Source organism: Dendropsophus ebraccatus, chromosome 8, assembly GCF_027789765.1.
Source record: "Dendropsophus ebraccatus isolate aDenEbr1 chromosome 8, aDenEbr1.pat, whole genome shotgun sequence".
NCBI classification, from domain to species: domain Eukaryota; kingdom Metazoa; phylum Chordata; class Amphibia; order Anura; family Hylidae; genus Dendropsophus; species Dendropsophus ebraccatus.
Genome location: NC_091461.1, coordinates 23,762,153 through 23,788,687, shown reverse-complemented (window position 1 = coordinate 23,788,687; position 26,535 = coordinate 23,762,153). Strand labels below are relative to the sequence as shown.

General features: G+C 41.3%; 1 protein-coding gene across 5 annotated transcripts in view; it reads left to right on the top strand.

Moving 5' to 3' along the window:
• ADAM12 (ADAM metallopeptidase domain 12) overlaps nt 1–26,535 on the top strand; it is a 395,681-nt gene that overhangs the window by 187,159 nt on the left and 181,987 nt on the right. For 4 of the 5 annotated variants that reach the window (XM_069980036.1, XM_069980034.1, XM_069980038.1 and 1 more), the window contains one exon: nt 12,988–13,066. In XM_069980036.1, coding sequence (XP_069836137.1) covers nt 12,988–13,066 — 79 coding nt within the window. Of the gene's footprint in view, nt 1–12,665; nt 12,754–12,987; nt 13,067–26,535 lie in introns of those variants that run through there. The other variant, XM_069980037.1, reaches the window with a different exon arrangement.

Sequence of the window (26,535 nt, the reverse complement as noted above, 5' to 3'; positions counted from 1 at the left end):
GGAACAGGTATTAAAGCATATTTGCTATTTTGGGTACAATTTCTGGCCATTATTCACCAGTTTTCGCCTCTGTAGGCTCCACCCATCATTTTCAGTTGTCCCTGAGGTAATGGGTAGAGGCTTGAGATAAGCATTTGATTACCGGTGGCTGGAGAAGCTGGATGCAGCCCTAGGTGGTCCTGGAAAATATGGATATAGCCATAGGCCATAAGCTGTATCCATGTTTTCCCAGACTCCCTAGGGCTGAATCCAACTTCTTCAGTCACCGGAATTCAAACAACTGGATGCGAGCATGCTCAAGAAGACACTAGCCTCCATGATGTACTCCTACCCACTCCCTAAAGTTGTAATGGCACCATGTAACTGATCTCTCAGTGAGGACAGAGTTAAGCAGTTTTTTTCACAGTGAATGAAAATTTTGTGGTGGGAATGAAGAAGCTTGTAAAAAGGAGAAATAAGCACTTTTTGCCAATGAAGTACATAAGGAACAAGTCTCATAAGTATTGACTTACGCTATTTGTTAAAAGGACAGTGGCCATAAAAGTGTTTAATTCTCCTGTGTGAAATAAGGCATTACCCACTGCCCATTGAATTCAATGGATTTGTCACATGATACAAAGAAATGCTGGGTTTGTAGTTGCATTTTATTTTGGCCAATATATATAATAGATAGCGTCCTGCACAGAGTAGGTTGCTGTATTGGTAATTAAAAATTGATGGCTATTAATAATAAGGGTCCAACTCCTGGCACACTCACTGACTGAGGAGGCTGCGGTGCCTGTGTGACCTCATCTAATACCTGCAATCACCATACTGTTCATGGCTACAGTGTATGGTACTGTACCATTGTCCTATTCACTTGAATAGGACAATGCTGCACCAGCTTGCACTGCCACTACTAGAAGTATGGTGAACCTGGTGCCAGGAGTCAGACCTCCACTGATCTAATATTTTTAGCCCATCCTAAGGGCAGTTTTTAAAGAGACTGTCAACAGATTTAGGCTGTCCTAAGGGTAGCATAAACTAGTGACAGAGAAGCTGAACAGAATGATGTATCACTTACATTGTTCTGTGCAGCTGATTCAGTGATATCCTCCCGAATAACATGGACAATAAGTAGTCCTCTCCATTATGTGCATGAGCCCAGCAGTCCTGGATATTCATAAGAAGCAGAAAACTCCGCCCACCAGCTTCTGATTGGCAGTTATCTATCCATGCAGTGTATAGGCCAATCAGCAGCTGGAGGGCGGGGGAAGGGGTGTGGCAAAAATCTTATTCTCCTGCATATTAGGAGAACGGCTGAACAGAATGATGTAAGTAATACACCAATCTGTTCAACATTTCTGTCACTAGTTTAAGCTGCCCTCATTTAAGGCGGCATAAACCTAGTGACAGATTCCCTTTCAAGACCAGATGACCCCTTAAGTCTAAGTTCCCTAATAGTGTATTTGAAAACATCTCACAAAAGTTAGTTCTGAATTTCTCTTTCTTAGATACATATCCATCTCTATTGCCCTTCTCCAATCCTAATTAGAGTCTACGGTAATAATTAGACTTTCTGTCAGCCGCAATGGCATTCAGTCCAACAGCAGGAATCCTCAGAGTGAACTTGGGCTTCGACAATTAGCATATGGTGCGTCTTGTTCTACAACACCAGGCTGAATATATTAATAACCCGGCACCTTCTTTATATGGCCAATCTGGAGAACGTATTCCTTTCCGTCCTAAATAGCTAGGCCCAATGTAAGATACCTGCACAAAATACAAGGTGCTGAGAGTGATTGACATAGGGAAAGGTTGGGGGGGGGGGGGGGGGGATAAACAAGTCCACGGTGGAAAAGCTGTTTCGGTGATCAGCCTAACACAGTATAATTACCGGCAGAGGAAATCAAGGATTGATTAGTTGTGTCTGGAGAGGAAGCAGTTGATTAGTGTTTGTTAATTGGAAGAGAAGTTCCTTAAAATGTAACAAATAGTCATAATGGAGAAAGACTGATCGATGGCTAGGTCATAGCAGTGAGATGAGGTGTGAAGCCGTTTCAGGATCGGAGCTTCCCTCCATAGAGATTAGACTTATGACCTTGTGGAGGGCAGGATGGAGAACAATTTCTCAGTGGAGCAGTTTCAGTGGGACATGGAAAGATGAATGCCTAGATCCAGACTTAGTTCCCTTGCAATGCTTTATTAAAATAAAAACAGACACCTCATAGTCCAAAGACCGACATGTTTCGGGCAAAGCCCTTAAACGTGGTATACAAGATAGTCACAACAATTCATTTAAAAAGCCAACCCCATGAGATCACCTGGTCTCAGGCCGTCCCTTAAACAGATAAACAGGTAAACAGATAAAACCGGAGAAAAACATAAGTCACTGCACAACATGGAAGTTTAAATTCAAAATATACAGTCACAAATATACAAAAATATAAATTACAGAGGTTGCATTAATCTACCATCCATGGATACATTACATATAAAAACAGAGGCATATGAATATAATAAATGTGATGCCCGGCGACTACTTAGTATTTACCATCATCTAACTTATGTGGATGTTATAAATATGTACTGTATAATATTGCCGCTCTGCATGATATAATGTAACTTGTAGGGCATATATGATGCAATTGTAGTCTACGTATATTACGGACACCAAAGGCAAATGTGAACAGTATCTGATATGGTGTCAGACACTGAAGGTAAATGTAAACAGGACCTAATGTGAACAGTATCTAATATGCTATCAGACACTGAAGGTAAATGTGAACAGAACCTAATGTGGACAGTATCTGATGTGTTATCAGACAATAATGGCAAATGTGAACAGGACCTAATGTGAACAGTATCTGATATGTTATCAGATAGTGATGAGCGAATAGTGAAATATTTGAATATTTAATATTCGTACGAATATCTCCTGAATATTCGAATATTCAATCCCATTACAGTCTATGGGAACAAATATTCGATTATTGAAAAACATCTATTCGACCACTTGGAGGTAAAAACCGGAAGTTGGGGGATTTGAACGCTTATCGAATATTTATCGAATATTCGGCAAACTGTTCGATAATATTCGATAGATCGAATACCTTACTATTCGATCGAATATCTATTCGATCAAACAGTATTCGCTCATCACTATTATCAGACACTAAAGGCAAGTGTGAACAGGACCGAATATGAACAGTACCTGATATGTTATCAGTAGTGATGAGCGAATAGTGAGATATTCGAATATTCGATATTCGTACGAATATCCTGCGAATATTCGAATATTCGATCGAATATTCGATCCCATTAAAGTCTATGGGAACAAGTGTTCGATTAGTAAAAAACATCTATTTGACAATTTGGAGAGTGAAACTGGAAGCTGGGGGATTTGAACGCTTATCGAATATTTATCGAATATTCGCGTGATATTCGAATATCTCACTATTCGATCGAATATCTATTCAATCGAACAGTATTCGCTCATCACTAGTTATCAGACAATAATGGCAAATGTGAACAGGACCTAATATGAACAGTACCTGATATGTTATCAGACACTAAAGGCAAGTGTGAACAGGACCTAATATGTTAGTATGAGATCCTGCCGCAAGTTCAGTCCTGCTGGCGATGACAAACCTCAAATACGACTCTCTGTTCATAAGTTTATGTCTGTGGTCTCCTCCTCGTGTTGGGCGTGTAACCCTTTCAATGCAAGTGACCTGCAGCGGCTCTGTCGAACCTAAATGAGTATTGCGAGAATGTCGTGTGAGCATAGATACATTAACAGGCAGAGTTTTGTACATCAGATATGTGCCTCCTGATACGTTCCTTAAGGGGGCGTGTAGTGCACCCTACATACTGTACTTGGCAATCTACACATGTAGCTAAATATACCACGTATGAGGTATTACAGTTCATGTATGAATCTATATCATACTCTTTACTCGTAGCTGTAGAATGAAATTTAGAGCCAGTTTTCAAATATTTACACGTGATGCATTTGCTATGTCCACATTTGTGGCACCCCTTGTGACGTAACCATGCCCCATCTTTCTCATTATGGTGTGTACTACTGAAGTACTAAAGTATTAAAACTTCCATGTTGTGCAGTGACTTATGTTTTTCTCGGGTTTTATCTGTTTGTCGGGATTTGTATTTCACCCCAGGAGGATGGGCCTGAGACCAGGTGATCTGATGGGGTTGGCTTTTTAAATGAATTGTTGTGACTATCTTGTATGCCACGTTTAAGGGCTTTGCCCGAAACATGTCGGTCTTTGGACTATGAGGTGTCTGTTTTTACTTCAATAAAGCATTGCAAGGGAAATAAGTCTGGAGCTGGACATTCATCTTTCCATGTATCCTGAATGGCTGTTTGTCGAACAGCAGTCCTGTGCACCGTCTAAAGTTCCCAGGAGAATCGGTGAGCTGCAATAGTGTGTTTCTACAGTTTCAGTGGGAATCCTCATTAAAAAGGAAAATCCATTGATCTAAGCAACTCGGAACAAGACCTGGTCATTGGTGGATGACTAGCAGAGAGCAGGATGTTAGCATACACTCCGGCCGGGATCCCTAGCAGTGCCGCAAGAAACTGACATGTCATTTTTCTGCGGCCGCGATTGACTGAAGAAAACCCTGTCAGTTCACACAGTGGAGCATGTGGCTCCAGCCGCATGCTCCATTGTGGGCAGTGGGGAATTCGAATACGGGCGCACATCCAAGTTCATTGGCAGTGAAGATCAACCAGCCGATACTGCAGTCACGGAACGGCCGGTGCCTTACGCAGTGGGAACATGGCCTCAAGATGTTTGGAGACTTGCAGGACATTCATGCTCTACTGGAAATTCTGGGAAGGATGGATATAGTAGCATTTTCACACCACTTTTAAAATGTTGCTTTTCCAACAAGTCACTCCGATTAGAAGTCTTAGAACATGATTAGGGATATATGTCAAGCCAATGGGTATTCTTTTCTTTTGGAGAGATTTTTACCTTTGTATGTATTCCTAGTCACATTCTAAGGCCATGTTCACACATGGTATAACACTGGTCGGGTCACAGAATGGCCAGTGTCAGAGAAGATCATCCCGGTCGGTAGTACAGTACCAGCCGGATGATCTTCATTTCTGATTAATTCACCGCTGCAAACAATGGAGCATGCGGGCGGTGCCACACTCTTCATTGTGTGTACTGATATGTCAGTGCGGCCGCAATTTAATGAATAACGGCCACAGAAAACTGACATGTCGGTTTTTCATGCGGCCGGATGGAATCTTAGCCAGAGCGTATACTATGTGTATTCCGTTCATTCAAATGCAACATATGTTTTGCATAAATCACGGCCATTGTTGCAAATTGCAAACATAATGTAAACATTTATGTAAAACATAAGTTGTGTGAACATAGCCTAAGACTCACAGTTAGAGTGAAACACTGACTTTAAGGGAAAGCTACTATGAAAACATGGTGAGAGAGCACTACTTTGCATTTCCTTTCAACTCGGCCCCAGTCACTTCTGCAAAGCTACACTGCAATATTGTAGACAGTGCCCTGTAGTGCTGTAAAGCAGCCATGTCTTCCTAATTCTGCAGAACTCCTTTAGGCTATGTTCCCACGGCGTATCAGACCGGCCGTTCCGTGACCCCGGCCGGGCCACGGAACGGCCCGGTCTGTGCCCGGATCATCGCGGCCGGATGATCCGTCCGGTCGCGGAGCTCTGATGCGGGCGCATCAGCGCGTGCCCGCATCAGAGCTTCCCATAGCCCACCGTGAAGCAAGCGGCCGGAGCCGCTTGCTTCACTGTGTGAACTGACAGACCTGTCAGTTTTTTCCGGCGCCGCATGGGATCCCAGCCGGAGCGCATACGATGTGTGTACGCTCCGGACGGGATCCCATTGCACATAAGGCTATGTTACACACCGCAAAACTACGGCCGTAGTTTTACGCAGTGTGAACATAGCCTTAATCTGTATACTTCTGCATTCAGGTTCATTCACTTCCATTGTCTGTGCTTACAAAATGCTAGAGCTTAGGTATCTATCTATCTATCTATCTATCTATCTATCTATCTATTATCTATCTATCTATCTATTATCTATCTATCTATCTATTATCTATCTATCTATCTATTATCTATCTATCTATCTATCTATTATCTATCTATCTATCTATTATCTATCTATCTATCTATCTATCTATTATCTATCTATCTATCTATTATCTATCTGGCAAAAGTACCATACATATCAAAAGACAGCAAAGGTAAATGTCTGCAGACCCTGATTCCGCATCCTCTTTAATTCACAAGAAACAGGAGATGGCAGGACTCCCAAAATGATTTCTGAAGAGAAAAGCTGGTAATTTTTCCAGCCATATGTGTGCAACATTTCAGCTCATAAATATGCTCAGAAAAGTTTTTATGCTCACATATGGGTGAATAAAGCATCAGCTTTTCTCTTCAGAAATAATTTTTGGAGACCTGCCATATTCTATCTATCTATCTCCTATCTATCTATCTATCTATCTATCTATCTATCTATCTATCTCCTATCTATTATCTATCTATCTATCTATCTATCTATCTATCTATCTATCTTATCTATCTATCTCCTATCTATCCATCTCCTATCTATTATCTTCCCCTCTATTTAGCTATTTTTCCTTTTGCAGTAATATCCATCTTTGTATCTATTTATCTATCAGCTCTCCATCTTATATCTATCTATTCTAATAACCATCCACCATATTTCATACATTTATCATTGACACCTGTTTAGCACAACCACATTCATCCTCTATCTCGGTGACCATTCTTCATATGATACGGTTTATAATAATGTATTCAGCATTATCTTATGACTAAATGAATCTGACTTCATGGAATTAGCGCGTCGTTCAATCATCCATCAATGCCATTCGCTAATTTGCCTCTCGTTCATCTCGTGTGATATATTGTGCGGTATTTGTGCTTTCCTCAGTTTATCACCAGCGGTCATTGTTGTCAGGTGATGAATTCATGATGGCCGATCCTGGCTAGTATTCTCTGCGTGTTTATCTGTCATATTCCTCGGAATCTTCCTTACTGAGGCCTACTGTACTCTTCCTTCTTTTAAGAGAATTTCCTGTTACCGATTCCTTCTCCAATCCCCCATTCAGACTATATAGGGTACGCTTACTGGTCTGATCTTGGGGGAAGGTTTATGTTGTGGAAATGTGGGAAAGGGGTTATTGGTTCTAAGTTTGAACATCTAAAGCAGGAATGGGGAACCTTCAGCCCTTCATCTGTTGCAAAACTACAATTCCCATCATGCCTGGACAGCCGAAGCTAAGAAAGGATTGAATATCTGTAAAATACTGGAATTAGGCCAGATTAGACATTTCCTATATAATACATTTAAGATTTGCACCTCCTTTACGGCACTGATAGGATTTTGTTAAAAAACTTTTTGATATACAGCAGAAGGCTGACTTGGCTTTGGTCTTCTCTCCGACAATTTTCTTACACAAGTCTCATAGTTTTAACTGTTTCTGGAAGAGAAAATGGGCCTTAGATACAAAACACAACAGTAACCTTCAAATAGTCTCTTATTTTGTAGTGGAAGGGGTTACTTTCTTATAACAATTTCCCCCAAATTTTATTAAACAATGCCTATAAAGTTATACAGTTCCGGTTTACTTATAGTTAGTGTTGAGCGGATTGTCGAACTCTTTGGGTTTGGCAATGTGCTCAGAAATTGGATGCCGCCCTATGGCTGGCAGGAAAACATGGATACAGTCTATGGCTGTGTTCACACAATGTATATTTTCGTAAAATTATAACAAAAATATATGTTACCTCTCTGTCTATGGGATCCTGGCCGGAGCGTATACACAGGCTATACGTTCCGGCCGGGATCCCTAGCGGCTCTGCAACGACTGACATGTCAGTTTTCTGCGGCCGCTATTCACTGAAAACCATGTCAGTGCACACTGTGGAGCAAGCGGCTGTGGTCGTACACTCCATAGTGTGCTGTGGGGAGTTCTGATGCGGGCGCGCACGGATGCACCCGCATCAGAACCCTGCGGCCACAAGAATCATCCGGCCGCTACTGCAGTCACGGAACGGCCGGTCTCTTACAGCATGTGAACATAGCCTATAGCTGTGTCCATGTTGTCCAGGACTCCCTAGGGTGGCATCCAACTTCTCCAGTCGCCAGGAGTCAAATGCCGGGCACTTGGGTTCAGAGTACTTTCAGAGACAGTGTCAAATATTGTATCCATTGTTCTTTATGACACTGTTCTCTACGGCAGTCTGCAGAGATCCTTGGAGTTTGGGTGGAAGCCAAGAAGGTGTAGATCAGTTCTTCTCAATTCCAGTCCTCGGGCCTCACCAACAGGTCATGTTTTGAGGATTTCCTTAGAATTTCACAGGTGATATAATTATACTCAGTGCATCAGGTATTATCACATGTGTTCTTTGTATGGGAAATCCTCAAAACATGACCTGTTGGTGAGGCCTGAGGACTGGAGTTGAGAAGCACTGGTGTAGAGCTTCCCACTGCTTGGATGGGAATATGGTGGTCTGGCACTAGACTGAGAGATATTAGTGGGCCAGGTCCAATAGTTTTGGTGGATGGAACATCTGAGACGACAATAAATGACTGGACTTAATCCATTCTAGGAGGGAAGGGGGGTAATGGGGAGGGTATTTAGATTTCCATACAGATTGTCCATCCTTAGTGTGCATGGTACATTGATCATAGCATGGGTTCTGGTAATAGGCTACAGAGTGCACTACTGTTATATTTATCTTGTGATAACGTTTTCTCAGTCTCATCCCTGCTTGCATTGGAAATTCTCTTGGCGGCTACTAGGAATCTGTCAGGACTGTGGTGACGGTAATACCCCGCTTCAGCTGAACTCCTAGGTCTAACTGTTATAATAGAAATAATATATCCCAGTACGACACAACAAAGCTCATAATGATATAATGATAATAACATATGCAAGAATATCTTATACTTATTAATTAAACTTATGTAGTATACATTTTAGAAGGTGTACAATATCTGTCGATGACGGACGCTTTGGCCCCTTCAGGGTATTGATCTAATTAGTCTAAGTTATTGGCCATCTGAATTGGTATCACTTCCTTCATGTACTTGGATAGACGCCAGTAGGAAATCAATGATGTGCTTCTCATCTGCCTCTAACCCTGAGCACAACATGGGATCAATCAATGAGGAGATTAGAACTAAACTTTCATTTCAACCCTTGTTTAAAATTCAGATTGATGTGTAGAAATGGCATGACAGGCCGCATAGATGTATACAGGGAGTGCAGGGGAAAGGTGGCCATACAACTAATAGATAAATAGCAAAACCGACAGAATGAACGATAGGAGATATATAGGAGGTAGATAGATAGATATGAGATAGATAGATAGATAGATAGATAGATAGATAGATAGATAGATAGATATGAGATAGATAGATAGATAGATAGATATGAGATAGATATATAGATAGATAGATAGATATGAGATAGATAGAAGACTGATTTCCACGCTTCACCACCATAGAGGAGAAAGAGAAACTGCCTATCCTGCTAGGGAAGAGAAGAAAACAGTGGCCTTAATGGCATAATGTGTCCGTGCCTGGGACGAGCATGATATGCCTTGGATTTCTATACAACCCTGTGTTCCCTATCCCCATTCCCTGTCCCTACTTAGTCATTCCCTACTTGCTTTGGCAATGCTATTATGTAGTCCTGCGAATAAAACTAATTTGAATTTGATAGATAGATAGATAGATAGATAGATAGATAGGAGATATGGTGCGTTTACACAGAGAGATTTATGTGACAGATTTTGGAAGCCAAAGCCAGAAATGGATTTGAAAAAAGAGAAATCTTAGTCTTTCCTTTATGACCTGTTCTCTGTTTATAGTCTGTTACTGGCTTTGGCTTCAAAGATCTGTCAAATAAATCTCTCTGTGTAGACGCACCATATCTCCTATCTATCTATCTATCTATCTATCTATCTATCTATCTATCTATCTATCAAATTCAATTTAGCTTTATTCGCAGGACTACATATTGGTGTGTAAACACACCAATAGATAGATAGGAGATAGATAGATAGATAGATAGATAGATAGATAGATAGATAGATAGGAGATAGATAGATAGATAGATAGATAGATAGATAGATAGATAGATAGATAGATAGATAGATAGATAGATAATAGGAGATAGATGGAAGATAGATGGAAGATAGATAGATAGATAGATAGATAGATAGATAGATAGATAGATAGAGAGATAGATAGGATCCCAGTTCCTCTATGAATTGTAATAAGTTTATTAGCTGAGCGCTGAGCGATGTTTCCGGGGATTATGAGCACTACACTTCCATAGTGAGGAAATTTCATTATTCTCCCAGCTGAGTGCTGTTTTGTCAGTCTCATAGTGACCTAGCACCAAGCGTAATATAATCAAGAAGACGAGGGCTGCAAGGTCAATGACCTAGCTTGTGCCATTACCAATAAATTAGATACTGCATCAGAATAGGTCTGGAGAATGAATTCGATTACAGATAAGAATGAGGTTGACACTACTTTCTATCTGCACCTGCTGCCTGATTCCGCTCCAGCCTGACTCCGCTGATCAGAATGTAAATGTTTCTGTAGAGACAGATGGCCCAATAACATGTTGTTTATATCTGTACTTATTCTATTATATTTACAAAATAACAACTAGTGTCAAATTCAGAACGCACGTCACCATAGATTATACTGAGCGCCATCAACATATAAAGCCATTATAATTAATGTGCCACGTTCCCTGTATACCACTGATCATGGAGATCCAGCCCCCCCCTATCCTCCATCATTGTCACACTGTTGGCTTGTCATATAGATGGACCAACAATGTTTTTTACTAGAGAATACACTTAAAGGGGATCTCCAGCCAAAAGTGAAAAATTGTCATTGGTCTTGTTCACAAAAGATGTTTCAATCAAGGGAAGACAATGGTGAACTTAGTAGAAAAATACAGACGTGGTATGACTACTTTAGCCTCACAGTTTTCTTCTTAGGCCTCAAGGCTGAGTAGGAATTTCATCTGGAGCTACTAAAAAAAATTTCTGCAGTAATTTGCCATGGACTTGGAGGAAGGTCCTAGCAGGGCTGTAACCTAGATATGTGCAGCTCCTATTATTTTTCAGAAGTCCTTACACACAGTGAAGCTGCAATTCCCAACTGTGGGGTGCAGATTTCTGACCTTCCATAGCTTGGCAGCCACTTGGTCCTAGGCCCAGCCTTAAAATCAGTAACGATGATGTCATGTGGCTCTTGTAGAACATCTCCCCCAAGGATGTGCATCTTCCTCCTTCCTGTCTTCTATCTTTCTATTTTAAGTTAGGAATAGCAGGAGCTGGAATAGCCCCAAGCAATTCTCAGACTAAGAGGGCATTCACACATTCTGTACATGGTCTGTAATTATGGACAATGTGCAATTGAACAAACAGCGGGTCAGTACACGTGCGCAAAGAACAGTTTCGAAGCTCCCGCCATGATTATTAATCTGAAATCTGTTCAGTTGCACATTATCCATAATTTCAGACGTGCACATCAATAGTGTTATCAATATGTTGATATGTTGATCCAGGGATTACTCTGATTTGTCTTTTTGGAGTCGGGAAGGAATTTTTCACCGTGTGACAGGGAAATTGGCACCTGCCTCGTAAGGGTTTTTGCCTTCCATTGGATCAACACAGTAAAGTTTTTGTAGGTTGAACTTGATAGACTCTTGTCTTCTTTAAAGGGAACCTTTCCCCCCCCCATGCCGGGGTGAAGGCCGCCCGACCCCCAGCTAGAGCCCAGGATACTTACCCCATCTCGCCAAGTCCCGCTCTTGGAGCCGGTCCCAGGACGGAGATATCACTGTCAGAAGCCCGCCACACACGCTGCTGAGATGAGCCCGACGTTCATAGAGAATTAATGGAGCCGTCATTCTCTATGGGCGTCGGACTCATCTCTTCAGCGCGCACCAGGCTTCCGACAAGGATATCTTTGTCCCGGGACTGGCTTCAGGAGCGGGACTTGGCGAGATGGGGGAAGTATCCGGGGCTCTAGCGGGGGGTCGGGCGGCCATGACCCCAGCACGGGGGGTGACAGGTTCCCTTTAAATCTTATTAACTATGTTACTATGTAATAAATAGGGACATCACCATCAACACTTTGATAGTGCCCAATGTACCCTAGTGTTACTTGTAGACTTAATCCTATGTTCCAGGGCTCTGATGCCAATGCTGTCTCTGCCACTTTTATTATCCATGCTACCATGTGATAGACATAATGGGGGAGATTTATGAAACTGGTGTAAAGTAGAATTGGCTCAGTTGCCCCTAGCAACCAATCAGATTCCACCTTTAATCCCTTACAGATTCTTTGCGAAATGAAAGGTGGAATCTGATTGGTTGCTAGGGGCAACTGAGCCAGTTTCACTTTACACCATGTTTGATAAATCTCCCTCTATGAGATTTATCAAACTGGTGTAAAGTAGAATTGTCTTAGTTGCCCCTAGCAACCAATCAGATTCCGCCTTTCATTTCGCAAAGAATCTGTAAGGGATTAAAGGTGGAATCTGATTGGTTGTTAGGGACAACTAAGACAATTCTACTTTACACCAGTTTGATAAATCTCCCCCAATGCACCTCAATGCATGAACAGTAAAAATGAGGCGTTACTGATAGCCGGAAATGCCCAGTGGTATATCGAGCCAAGTGAGATTTTTTTAATTTAAATTTGTTGTCTTTATATCTGTATAATAATTAATGTGAATTTCCACCATTTATAACTGAGCGTGGAGCTTTTTTTAATGACACAGATGGCGATTACCCATTCTTCTATTTTAATACTTTCATCGAGCGCTTTCATGTCCAGTAATAAAAATAAGATGGTGAAATGTGTGGATATTTTCTCTCAGCTAATAATACCAATGCTTTATTATTTTCTAGGGGGCTGTTCACTAGGGACTTCACTACGACCCACTACATGGTAGACGGGACTGCTGTGATCACTGCGCACAACCACACGGTATGGCCCTTAGAGGCGGCGTCTTCATTCACTGTACTGTATATGAAAGATGAAATGGATGACAGATGACATAATACTCCCTACTCCAGTGCAAAGTATAGCAATAAATGCAGATATTATTACCATGGAGCCCCATAGCAAGAAATAACATACGCCCTACATTACAGGGCCAGGTTTTGTTACGCAGGAAGGAAGGGTCTGGATTTTTTGTTTCCACCTCCAGACTCTTTTTATGATTTTTAGAATAAATCCCTATCCCGCCATTGCCTATTGATAATATAGTGCTTCAAGATAGGGAGTAGAAGTTTTTTGTTAATGGAGAAGCATAGTGTATAGATCCACCTAAGGTAGCAGTAATGGTCTGTCTATATGGTATGAATGTCCTGGATAAAATAGTTAAAAATGCTTGGCTAAATGAATTTATTAATGTTTACTTATGTCTGTAAGTTGTCTCTAGGTTATTGACCTTTTTGTCCACCCTGTGTCCTGTGGGGTCTGTTCAGATTAGGTTTTTCTTATGCAAATGTTTATAATATGTAGTCTCAGCGTCTGGTCTCTGATCCCTCAGAAGAATCTGTAGAGCTATGTGTTTAATGACTCCATAGTGTGTATAGTGCTTGGTCTGTGCTGAATTTAAGTGTGTATAGTGCTTGGTCTGTGATGAATCCATAGTGTGTATAGTGCTTGGTCTGTGATGATTCCATAGTGTGTATAGTGCTTGGTCTGTGATGACTCCATAGTGTGTATAGTGCTTGGTCTGTGATGATTCCATAGTGTGTATAGTGCTTGGTCTGTGATGATTCCATAGTGTGTATAGTGCTTGGTCTGTGATGACTCCATAGTGTGTATAGTGCTTGGTCTGTGATCATTCCATAGTGTGTATAGTGCTTGGTCTGTGATGACTCCATAGTGTGTATAGTGCTTGGTCTATAATGCCTGAGAAATTCTATAGTGTATGATCTGTGATGACTGGGAGGTTATATATCAGCTTGGGATGACTCAGTAGAATGAATAGTGCTTGGTATCTGATGAATAGCTAGCATGCATAGTCCTTGGTTTTGGATGACTCCGAAAGAAGCATCTAACCTGCTGATCCCTATAGGGCACAGGTGCTGAGGATGAAGGTAAGTTTTTTACCTTCATCCTCTACGAAGTTTTCGTGATATCAGCAGTTTATGTAATATGCTAATGAGGTATTTCGGTGCACTGGGGACGGGGCTATCAACCTCAGTGCACTAATCCGCCCTGACCAGCCCGCCCCTCCTTACTAACATTGGCAAGTGAAACCAGAAATGAGAAATTGTTTGTACCACATGCACCAGGGACCGGGACCTGAGTACACTGTGAGGAAGCCGATGACCAGTATAGTTAGTGTCTGACATCCTCGGTTACTTGGTATAGTATGTATAGTCATGTTTGTGTTGTATCCATTGCCCCTAGTAGAATGTGCAGTATATAGTAGAATTTGCAGTATATCAGGTAACAAGTATATCTGACAGGTTAGACGGCATCTAGGGCATTCACAGGGATTTCTCAGGATCACTGGGTGACAGACACTGAGACATCCCAAGAACTCTTACTTTACCTCAGTGGAGAGTGACTATGTATTTCCCTTCTTACAGGTTTGTGTAATGTCTTGAATCATAACTTTTTTCTTACTCATTTCTATAAATGGCTTCAATGAGCTTTCAATATGTATTTGGGAGGAACTCAATAAAGTCCCTAAATAGGTTTTTTTTGTGGATCTAAAATTCCAATAAGATATCGCATACAAATCCAGACACAGCATCATAATCTTGAATACAAGAGTGATCCTGTGCATAAATGACAGGAATCCTAAACCTACCCCCCCCCCCCCCCCCCCCAAATTAACTCACTCCTAGATGCCGTTTGCATAGTTATAAAATCAAGCAGCCATCGGGAACCACCCAATTATTTAATGTTCAGGCAGCATGGAAGTGATGACCGTTCCCCTTCTCTGGCGAAAATATTTTTCTTTCGGATCAACTGGTTTCAGAAAGTTATATAGATTTGTAATATAAAGTGTCACTTATAACATTCAAAACTTAAATCAACAGTAGATGTGATATAAAGCAAGTTTGCAATATACATTCATTTTTTATTTTTTTTTTGTTATCATGCTGTAAAACAAAGCTGTACTTACCAGAAATCCAGGTCCAGTCTCCTGCAGGCAGATTTTCTGACTGGTTGTACTGTCTGGAATTCCTCTGTTTAGTCTCTTTTTTTCAGAGAGTTACGGCTCACTGTGTCCATCAATCACATGACTGCCTTCTCTCTGTGAGCGCTCAGATGGCATGGAATACACAGGACTTCCTGTTTTCTGACTGTTTTCTTGTTTTTTAAGAAAAAAAAGTCAGAAAACAGGAAGTGCCGTGTTCTCCATGATAACTACTGTTGATTTAGATTTTGAAAGTTATAACGACAGGGACACTTGAATTCTAATTAAAAATCTCAAGTCTTCCAGTTCATATCAGCTGCTGTACGTCCTGCAGGAAGTGGTGTATTCTTTTCAGTCTGACACAGTGCTCTCTGCTGCCACCTCTGTCCATGTCAAGAACTGTCAAAAGCAGCAGCAAATCCCCATGGAAAAAATCTCCTGTTCAGACAGAGGTGGCAGCAGAGAGCTCTGTGTCAGACTGAAAAGAAAACACCATTTCAAGCAGGACATACAGCAGTTGATAAGTATGGGAAGACTTAGGAAAATCCCAGTAATAACTGCATTCAAAAGGAAGACTGAAGAAGGGGAAACCCCTTTGATCACGTCACTGGAAATCCCTGCGATGCAAATGTCATTCCGCGCCTTTGTGGAGGTGTTTACCATCTACCTGTTGACCAGGGTGATGAAAAACTTACTGCTTCTTACAGAATAAATCACAAAGTCACAATTTTTTATTTTTATTTTTCAAAACGATTTAAAAAGAGGCCAAATTTCCTTTCTTATTATAATAATGAAATTGGAGCCTCAGAGCTAAATATCCAATGTTTGCGAGAGTTCTGCTTCATGTTGATGTGTTCAGGGTGCAAATTAATTCAGCCGAAACGACTTGTCTCCCGGAATCCTGTATTGTAAAGAGTGAATTACATCATGGGCTGTCCCCTAAGGACCGTATTTATATTTCATGTTACTGATGTCCTGGGACCAAACAGTCTAGCCGGAGCCTCCAGGCAGAGAACAGCTGGAAAAGACCAAGGTCTAGAATGACTGCCGAAAATAATATATGCTCTTACAAAAATTAGAAGCACTTTTAAGGTCAAAGCAATGTTAACAGCATATGTTATGACTCTCAATATTTGTCTGTAATAGCAAATTTGCTTCCCTTGCAAGTTTCTGCATTCTTATCTAGTGTCCAGCAGGCAAATGACATGGAATCCCAGAATCCTTTGTCATCTGTTTTTAGGCTCTCTCTGTCTAAACAATAGTAGATATTTAATATCTTATCTCATTTTTCCTGGGGTTGATGGGAAATTGACTTTTTGTTTTCTTTATGATTACAGGTGTTGTTTGAGCTATAGGTGGTATATGCTCATGCTTTGGATGATGTTTGTTCTGCTGTAGCGTTGGATGTTTGTTTTGAAGAATTTGGGAGATTTTGCATATCGGTCATTCGTTATTAGATAGGAACTCACAGTGTCGGACTGGGGTATCTGGTCTGGGGCCCACCAGAGGAAATGATCCCGGGGGCCCACCAATAAGGAACCAGTGAGAAATGACATGTCAGTCAGTGTTGGTACAGGATCTAATGCGGGGGGCCCAACGGAGGATTCTCCGGTCCTCTGGTGGGCCAGTCCGGCGCTGGGAACTCAAAATATATACATTTTTTTGTTCCGATAATTTTTTTTTAATAGACTAGGTGTACCTTACCATTGCTTCTTACTAAAGATGAGCAAATTAGTTTGGCCATGTTTCCACATCAACCCACGCCCCCCATGCGGTCACCAATAGCCATGCGATAATGCCATAGAACCAGGAGTGTGATTTTGGCCGCATGTGTTCCCGAAATTTACAATTTATTCCAATTTGGGAGAAAAAATGGGATTCACCTGAATCAATTTTTTTTCTGATTCACCTTGGGTGAATCAGTATAGTGACAGAGACTCCGGTTAAAGACAGAGCACCTGGCTCAGGAACTGTGTGCTGTCTGCTTACTCACATTTGCTGGGTCAGGCATAGAAAATATGTACAGGAGCAGGGACCCCTGTGAAAGACAGGAGTTCCTGCTCCTGTTCACTGAGCAGAGAGGCATACATTGATCCTCCGTACAGGATGCTTGGCCTAGCGAATGTGTTAGGCCAGCCAGAAGTAAGCAGTGGTGCTTTATGCATCACCAAGCACATGCCACATTTCAATAGTCATAGACAGTAATGCAATGTATGTCTTACTGCTCAGAAAGTACAAGAGCAGGGGCATCTGTCTTTGATAGGAGTCCCTGCTCCTGCATAGCAGCCCAAAGGAAAGCACTGGCTAATACAGTTGCCAGGCCCAGCCCAGTGATTGTGAAGTTTCTTCCAGTTGATGGGCAAACCACAATGAATCCTTCTGAAGCAAATTTCAGGTGGTTCACTCACCTGTACTACTACTGTAGCAGCCCTTATTCCTTTTTGGAATTCATTGGAATTGGTTTTATATATTATTTCTATATTGTCCATTATGTTTATAAAGGGGCAACAAATATTCACTTCTGGCAGGGGGGGGGGAACGTAATAAAAAATTTATATTTACTATTTACCGCTCCCCGTACCCTCGCTCTACCGCATCCTGTTCCGCGTCCATTCTCCAGCTCTCCCCTCTTCCACATCAGGACCCGGTTGATGGATACCCCATTCAGAAATTCAGTCACTGGGACAGAACACCGCTACAGTCTCTGAGTGGCTGATGAGGCACCCATCAGCCCGGTCAGGGTTTGCCAATCCCCCCCTCCCCGAGACATGACATCATTAAAATTCAGGGCAAAATGTCTTCCGGTGGGGGTTCAGGACCTTCTGGCAGGGGGGCAATTCACAGGCACGGGGAGGGGTGAGTAGTTGTTCCTTAAGATGTTTCTCCCTGCCGGATTTTTAAATAAAGTAAAATTTTGGACTTCTCCTTTAACTTAAATCATGTAAAATTCCTCTAAACTGGATTAGAGGTTGCTGATTGTTCAATACCAAATTTAAATTAAATCGTTTATCCACTTTTGCAAAATTATTTTTTGTTATTTTGATCAAAAATACCCTACTTCTTTTTGTATTTTCGTATAACCCCTATGTAAATCTATCCATCTCCATAGCAACAGACTACAGAATAAACCCTGTGTAGTCTGATCCTGTCATCAGGTGCTACTCCCTTTCATCTACTCCCTATTCTAATATCTGTAGCATAGAATAAAGACGATGAAAAAGAATGGAAAATGACTGGAGTCTTAGACTACCCACAGGCAAATGCAAAGATCTTCGGGTCCACTGTGGACCCAAAACAGTGGGATATATTTAATCAAAAATAATCTTACGTTTGCTTTATTATTCATTTTAGATGTATTAGAGCAATAGTAGAACAGGCTGCAATAGTGTGCAGTTCCTTTAAGGCTTCGCCCCCATCACAATATTCTATGTAATATAAGCTTACTTGGTGGAAGGGAATGCAACCTTTACATTACATTAGTTAATTATGAGGAATTGTTTCTCCTTTCTAATAGAAACCTGTCAAGTCCATCAATAATTTATGAGCTGCATATCAAATTTATTCACTAGCAGCATTGTGATATTTTATAACATTGTAGTTTTTCATTACTAGAATTGTCAAAGCAAACCTGTTAGTTCTGCTAGCTTGCCAAGTGGAAGATGGCTTTTACAAATGAAATATGGGCATCAATAATTTTTCACTTAAATATATGAAAACACAGATGAGCGGTAACTTCTGTCGGAGCGAGACATGGACTAATTGATGGCAGACCTTGGAAATCTCACAAAATAATTACAACAATTACTGTGAATACCATCAATTCTGCCAGGGACTAGATTACAGAAAGATTCTCGTTTCTCAAGCGGCTGGAATTGGTGCATTGTATGGTTGTGCTTTTTTATATTTTATAGATAAACCGAGCAGGTGGCTCGTATTGGTGACTTTTTGTTGAAAACCTATAACAAGGAGAATTATCAACAACAGCCAAAATGATGCGGAAATTAATTGTGCCAGTAACACACCATGTGGAGAAGAAGTAGACTCTAGTAGAGGTAGAGGTTGCTTTAAAGCTATATCGCCCATGAAGCAAGATGAGAATCTCGCCTCAGGCTGCAGATTGCAGAGTGCCTCAGGGGAAGCATCTTCTCTGCTGCACCCTTCTGGCTCCATTGATCCCATGATCTGCCAATAAGGCTGGATGTAGGTATGAAATGCAAGGCAGTCAAGACTAGGAATGCATTAATTTTGTAGAATGGCCAGATATAGGGGCTATCTTCGTGTAAGTGCTGTAGTTTTAGAGAGTGCACAGGTAACAGTCACATGAGGTCCCTGGCATCTCAGCGAAATGGCACAAGGGGGTAATTTGAGATTGAAGAAGGTAAGTTTTGGGTAAGTGCTTGGGTAGGAGTTAAAGTACTTGGCCAATTCTGCTACAGATACTTGACCCTTCCATAGTTTTTAGTACAATTGAGTGATCAAATAATTTGTGGAGGAAAACCTGAAAGTTAACCCAATGCCACCTCCTACACAAAACAACATACTCCTTCATACTTACCTCCTCCGTTCCTCCAGAGCTCCCACTGTGAAATCTACTCTCTGATATTGTTGCCGCTCAAGAATTGTTCTTTCCTCTACCAATGACTCTCCACTCCCCCCTGCTCTAATCTGTGGTTAACTAAGCAGCTAGAAGGATGCCATCAGAAGAAGTAAAAACACAAATGCAGCTACCAGTAGATATGACAGCTACAGTGCTGGGAGACCAGGGGTGGTAAGGCTAGGTTCACACTGCGTTTTCAGCATCCGTTTAACGCATCCGTTTTTTCAAAAAAACGCATGAAAAACGGATTGCAAAAAACGGATTCATTTGTGTGCATCCGTTTTTCCATTGACTTCCATTATAAAAAAAAACGGATCCGTTTTTTTTGGCGGACCAAAAAACGTTGCTGACCCTATTTTTCTGGACGTTAAAAAAAACGGATCCGTTAAACGGATGCTGAAAACGCAGTGTGAACCTAGCCTAAGTACAGTATATAGGGGTTTGTAATTTAATACGTGGTAAGGCTGGTGTCAGAAAGTTAAATAGATTTGCAAAGTACGTCTATTTGAGAAACTCAATCTTCTAGTAGTTATCAGCCTCTTTATGTCCTGCAGGAAGTGGTGTATTCTTTCCAGTCTGACACAATGCTCTCTGCTGCCACCTCTGTCTTTGACAGGAACTGTCCAGAGCAGTAGTTTCTATCAATGGTACCACCATATAAATCATGACTATTAGTGAAAGGATCACAACTGCTAAGTGTAGCTTGGTCCTTGGAGCAAAGACTGTGCCAGAGCCCACCCCATGTATCACCATGTCTAGGCTCCATATACATTATTATACAACTCAAATATAAAATAATGCAAATAGACATTTAGCACTGTCTAGAGTTACCGTATTGTGTAATCATATGTCATTACACTTCTGTGCTACCTATTTATGTTGGTGGGCCACCGGGACCCTCTAAATCTCCATGCTGCATGTATTTACACTATTGGGTTAAGCTCAAGTCAGTTTACTTGCAAAAAATTGAAATAAATCTGACATTGCCTTAAAATTTATGGCCGTCATTTGTATATAATCCAAGTCTAGACCAACGTTCATTATACTTAAAATGATATATAATGTGTTAAATGGGATCTAACCCACTACTGGGAGTTACATGGCCAGTAAACTGGAAAATAAGCTGCCTCCTTCATGTACACACTTCATGGATTCCTATAAGCACATGGATATCTATATACATTCACTCAGGAATAGTTTCAAAGCTTTACTTGCCAGGATTTCAATTATCGGAGTCTTGAGGAATAAACGCTTTATTATGAATGCACCGTTTTATCTCCAAAGAACCATAATGGCCCCATCGAAGGCTGGACCGGTCACGAGGAAAAAAAATACAGGAAGAAATCATTGAAGTGCTGATTAGGAAGGGATTCTCCAATGTCTGTCCATGAAGGAGAGCCATGACTTGGTCGCAAACAATACATCATCATTAAGAGGAACTAACAGATCAAATACCTAGCGGACCTAAGGGAAAGCCGGCTCCTGCCAGCAGCCTGGAAAACACAGAGCATTGGAGTAAATGAGTTCCGATAAATTGTCATCTGGGAGGAAGGGGTGAGGAGTCGGGTTCAGATGTCAATGTACTCACAAGTCTCTGTATATGCATTATAATGGAAGCAAAGCTGACCAAATATGTACCCATTGCCTTCCCAGCCAAGCAGACAAAAAGAATTATCTACAAAATTTAGATACAATTATGATTATGACCATCGACCCTTCTAAGTAGAAAAAAATTTACAACCAGATAGAATGATTCCCACCACTTTTTTTATTGCCTACCTACCAACACCATGAGTTTGTAAGCCAAGGATTGAGAACCTTCGACCCTCCAGTTATTGCAAAACTGCAATTTCCATCATGCCGGGACAGCTGTCCAGGCATGATGGGAATAGTTTATGATTAGTGATGAGCGAATAGTATTCAGTCAAATAGTACGCTATTCACGCTATTCGATTGTGTTTAAATATTCGAACGATAACACAGTAAAAATTCTATTCACCCTCCCACATCCCCTGCTGCTTTCCACCCAATAAACATGCAGGGGGGAGGGACAGGCACATGGAATAGGCAGGACTTTAAAAAAAAAACCTCTAACTGTGATTGGCTGGCTAAACTACGTCACCTCCTCAATATAAGAATAGTGATTTCAGATTTGTGTCACTTGCTGGTTGGAGCTAGAGAGGGACAGACTGTATACCAGGGAGAGAGAGCTATTAGGGGAGGTTAGGTAGGAAGGGACTCCCAAAAGCCCTTGTTGGGGCTAAAAGTATAAAAAACATATATTTAGAAGCCGTTGTGAGACAGGCAGTGTGTTCAGACATCTACTGATAGTGTATGTGGCTGTATACTGTGATTGCGGGATAATACCCATTATCTTGCTACTACTGATTTGCGTAGTCTGCATCCTGTAAAGAAGTTGAACAGCTCTTTCATTTTATTATTGCAAAAAACAATTATATATCCGGTATACAGCTGTATATTGTGATTGTGGGATAATACCTGTTATCTTGCTACTACTGATTTGTAGTTATCGATAATTTTCGTTATTACGTATTTTACACTGCACCTGAAAATTGGGATGTTTGCTCATCACTAGTGTTAGATGCAGCCAGGCATGCTTCCCCTTGCTGTCCTATATGCATCAAGAGGTGTTGGCATCATTTCCTGAGGTGTCATTGTGCATTTAGTGACCGCCTAGTGGTCGAATATTATATTTTCTCCCATAGACTATAATGGGATTCAATATTCGTTCGAATATACAAATATCGGGAGCTATTCGAATCCAATTTCAAATTATCGAATATTTCACTATTTACTCATCTCTATTTATGATTAGAGATGAGCAAACCTCAAGCACCCTGACCCCTTTGACATTCTTCAGCCACAGGTAATCAAATGTAGATCATAGGGGTTCACTCATCTCTAGTTTTGGGGTCATTGTCCTGTTGTAGGATGAAATTGGCTCCAATCAAGCACTGTCCACTGGGTATGGCATGGCGGTGCAGAGTGATAGCCTTCCTTATTCAGAATCCCTTTTACCCTGTACAAATCTCCCACCTTACCAGCACCAAAGCAACCCCAGACCATCACATTACCTCCACCATGCTTAACAGATGGCGTCAGGCATTCTTCCAGCATCTTTTCATTTCTTCTGCGTCTCACAAACGTTCTTCTTTGTGATCCAAACACCTCAAACTTGGATTCATCCTTGCACAACACTTTTTTCCAGTCTTCCTCTGTCCAATGTCTGTGTTCTTTTGCCCATCTTAATCTTTTCTTTTATTGGCCAGTCTCAGATATGGCTTTTTCTTTGCCACTCTGCCCTGAAGCTCAAAATCCCGCAGCCGCCTCTTCACTGTAGATGTTGACACTGGTGTTTTGCGGGTACTATTTAATGAAGATGCCAGTTGGGGACCTGTGAGGCGTCTAATGTGCTTATCTTCTTGCTTAGTTGTGCAACGCGGCCTCCCACTTCTTTTTCTACTCTGGTTAGAGCCTGTTTGTGCTGTCCTCTGAAGGGAGTAGTACACACCGTTGTAGGAAATCTTCAATTTCTTAGCAATTTCTTGCATGGAATAGCCTTCATTTCTAAGAACAAGAATAGACTGTCGAGTTTCAGATGAAAGTTCTCTTTTTCTGGCCATTTTGAGCGTTTAATTGACCCCACAAATGTGATGCTCCAGAAAGAAAGAAAGGTCAGTTTTGTAGCTTCTGTAACGAGCTAGACTGTTTTCAGATGTGTGAACATGATTGCACAAGGGTTTTCTAATCATCAATTAGCCTTCTGAGTAAGGATGGTCCCAACCGAGTTCGGTTCGGGTTCGTCCAAACCCGAACCCTCGGTAATAATTCCCGCTGTCTGCCCGCTCCGTGGAGTGGGCGGATCCAGCGGGAGGACCGCCTGGAAAACTGGGATACAGCCACAGCCATAGGCTGTATCCCAGTTTTCCAGGCGTTACTCCCGCTGTATCCGCCTGCTCCACACGAACCCGAACCTCGGCAGGTTCGGACCATCCCTACTTCTGAGCCAATGAGCAAACACATTGTACCATTAGAACACTGAAGTGATAGTTGCTGGAAATGGGCCTCTATATACCTATGTAGATATTGCACCAAAAACCAGACATTTGCAGCTAGAATAGTCATTTACCACATTAGCGATGTATAGAGTGTATTTGTTTAAAGTTAGGACTAGTTTAAAGTTATCTCCATTGAAAAGTACAGTGCTTTTCCTTCAAAAATAAGGACATTTCAATGTGACCCCAAACTTTTGAACGGTAGTGTAATACAAGACGTAAGAGATAAGCGTGCTTGAGTCTGATCGTAGGGCATTTGAATACTGGTGGCTGAAGAGGTTGGATGCAACCCTAAGGGCAGGGCCGTAGCTAGGATTCATGGGGCCCCATAGCAAAAAACTGTACGGGGCCCCATGAATCCTGTACGCTCCCCTGCCCCCCCTCCCACTGCCAAACACAGACAATGACACACACATATATACACACACAGAGGCACCATTAACATATATACAGATACGCCACTGACATACGCACATATATATACTGTAATGTGATTACACTAGTGCTGGTGTATACACCATGAGTAGACTGTACACGGGGAAATCATCTCAGTGTAATAAGAAATACTCAACCAGAAATAAAAGAAAATGCAGCAGATATTAATGGTGGGTTCTTTTATTAGGGCCTAGCATTAATAGAAGCTGCTGCAGAACATCTTTGGGAGCAAACCTGTCAATCACTTGAGACACTACTGACATACACAAACACACACATATACACCGTTGTTACAGACTATACATATATATATATATATATATATATATATATATATATATATATAGCCACAGATACATACACATACTAACATATACATATATACCCACAGATACATATATACACTTACTGACACACATACACAGCACTTACAGCTCTCAGGCTTCCCCCCCCCCCCCTCCTCCTGTAGTCCGGGCTGATCTTCACATAGAAGTATAGAGGACCTTTGGGTCATGTGATCATAAGGTCCTTCATCCCTCTCCTTCTGTGAAGGTCCTGCTCTCCGTTCCTCTCCTTTTGATGTTCAGCCCACTCACCCGGCACTACAGTGACTGGGCTGAACAGTGCAGTGGTGGGTCCCTCTTCCTCTCTGGACCCCTGGGGGAGCGGGATACAGTGGTTGGCTGTCAGTGGCATACAGTACCTACCATGAAGGCAGAGCAGGCTTCCTCGGGCCCCCTTCCTGCAGGGGCCCCATAGCAGTCGCCTATCCTGCCTTCATGGTAGCTACGCCACTGCCTAAGGGGTCTGGGAAAACATGGATACAGCCCATGGCCATAGCGACACAGGTGCACTTTTTAGATGAGCAATGAATAAAAATCCTGCCTAGGGGTGTTCCTAACGATGAGGAGGTAGGGGAGTAAGAAAGGAGAGGCATCGCACACCTGGTCCACAGTTACTCTAGGCCTCACCAGTATGACACACACACATTAAGGCTGGATTCACACTACGTATATTTCAGTCAGTATTGTGGTCCTCATACTGCAACCAAAACCAGGAGTGGATTAAAAACACAGAAAGGATCTGTTCACACAATGTTGAAATTGAGTGGATGGCCGCCATATAACAGTAAATAACAGCCATTATTATTTTAATATAACAGCCGTTGTTTTAAAATAACAGCAAATATTTCCCATTAAATGGCGGCCATCCACTCAATTTCACCATTGTGTGAACAGATCCTTTCTGTGTTTTTAATCCACTCCTGGTTTTGGTTGCAGTATGAGGACCACAATACTGACTGAAATATACGTAGTGTGAATCCAGCCTTAAAGATAATTTTTTGCTCTAACCAAGGCACCAGTTGCATTTTAAAAGACACGGCTGTAAGGATTTACTCTCATCAAATGGATGGTACTAGCGGTTTGGTGGGTTGGTGGATACAGAGTGACTTTAAGCAAGACACATAAATATTGATCTTTTTAGGAGAGAATCCATCTTTTTTTATTTAATATCTCATCAGTATTTGGCGAATAATTGGAACAGTTTCATTAGACAAATTTGTTTTTTTTTATATTATTTTATTTTATAATTTTACCATTTTTCTTGCTGCATCATGAGGTTTTGTCCTCTCTTTTAATTTCAGTAAGTGGTTATAATCGCAACTTTTATGCCCTGATTCTGTAAGTAAAAAGTAATTCTTTTAGTAGCACCATCATCATATTACGATCACTGGGACCTAATGATGCCAACTGGTACTCTCATATTTTGAAAATTAATTCTTCATTTTTTTTTAAATCTCTCCTTTTTTTATGCTGCATACACGTATATAGATGCAATTTTCTAATTGTAATTTTTTTTTTTTTTTTGTACAATTATATGGGTGAAGCCATCTTGCCCAAACTATTTTTAAAAGCATGTAGAGATATGCTTTATTGCAAGCTTGCCTATAAACCTTGGGCAACAATAGAAAAGAGCCGTTCCATTGACATAAATAAGAAAAGGTTTATAGGCATGTTCTGTGATCTGTCCAGAGGGGGAGGCTGAGCTGTGAACATTATCTGTTGTCTTTACGATCTACTGGTATCACCTTTCTCTGTCTGTGATAAGGAGAAAACTGTTGCAAAGTGATGTATACAGGAGGTTTCAGCTTTGTTTTAGGGCTAGTGGCCAACCTAAAACT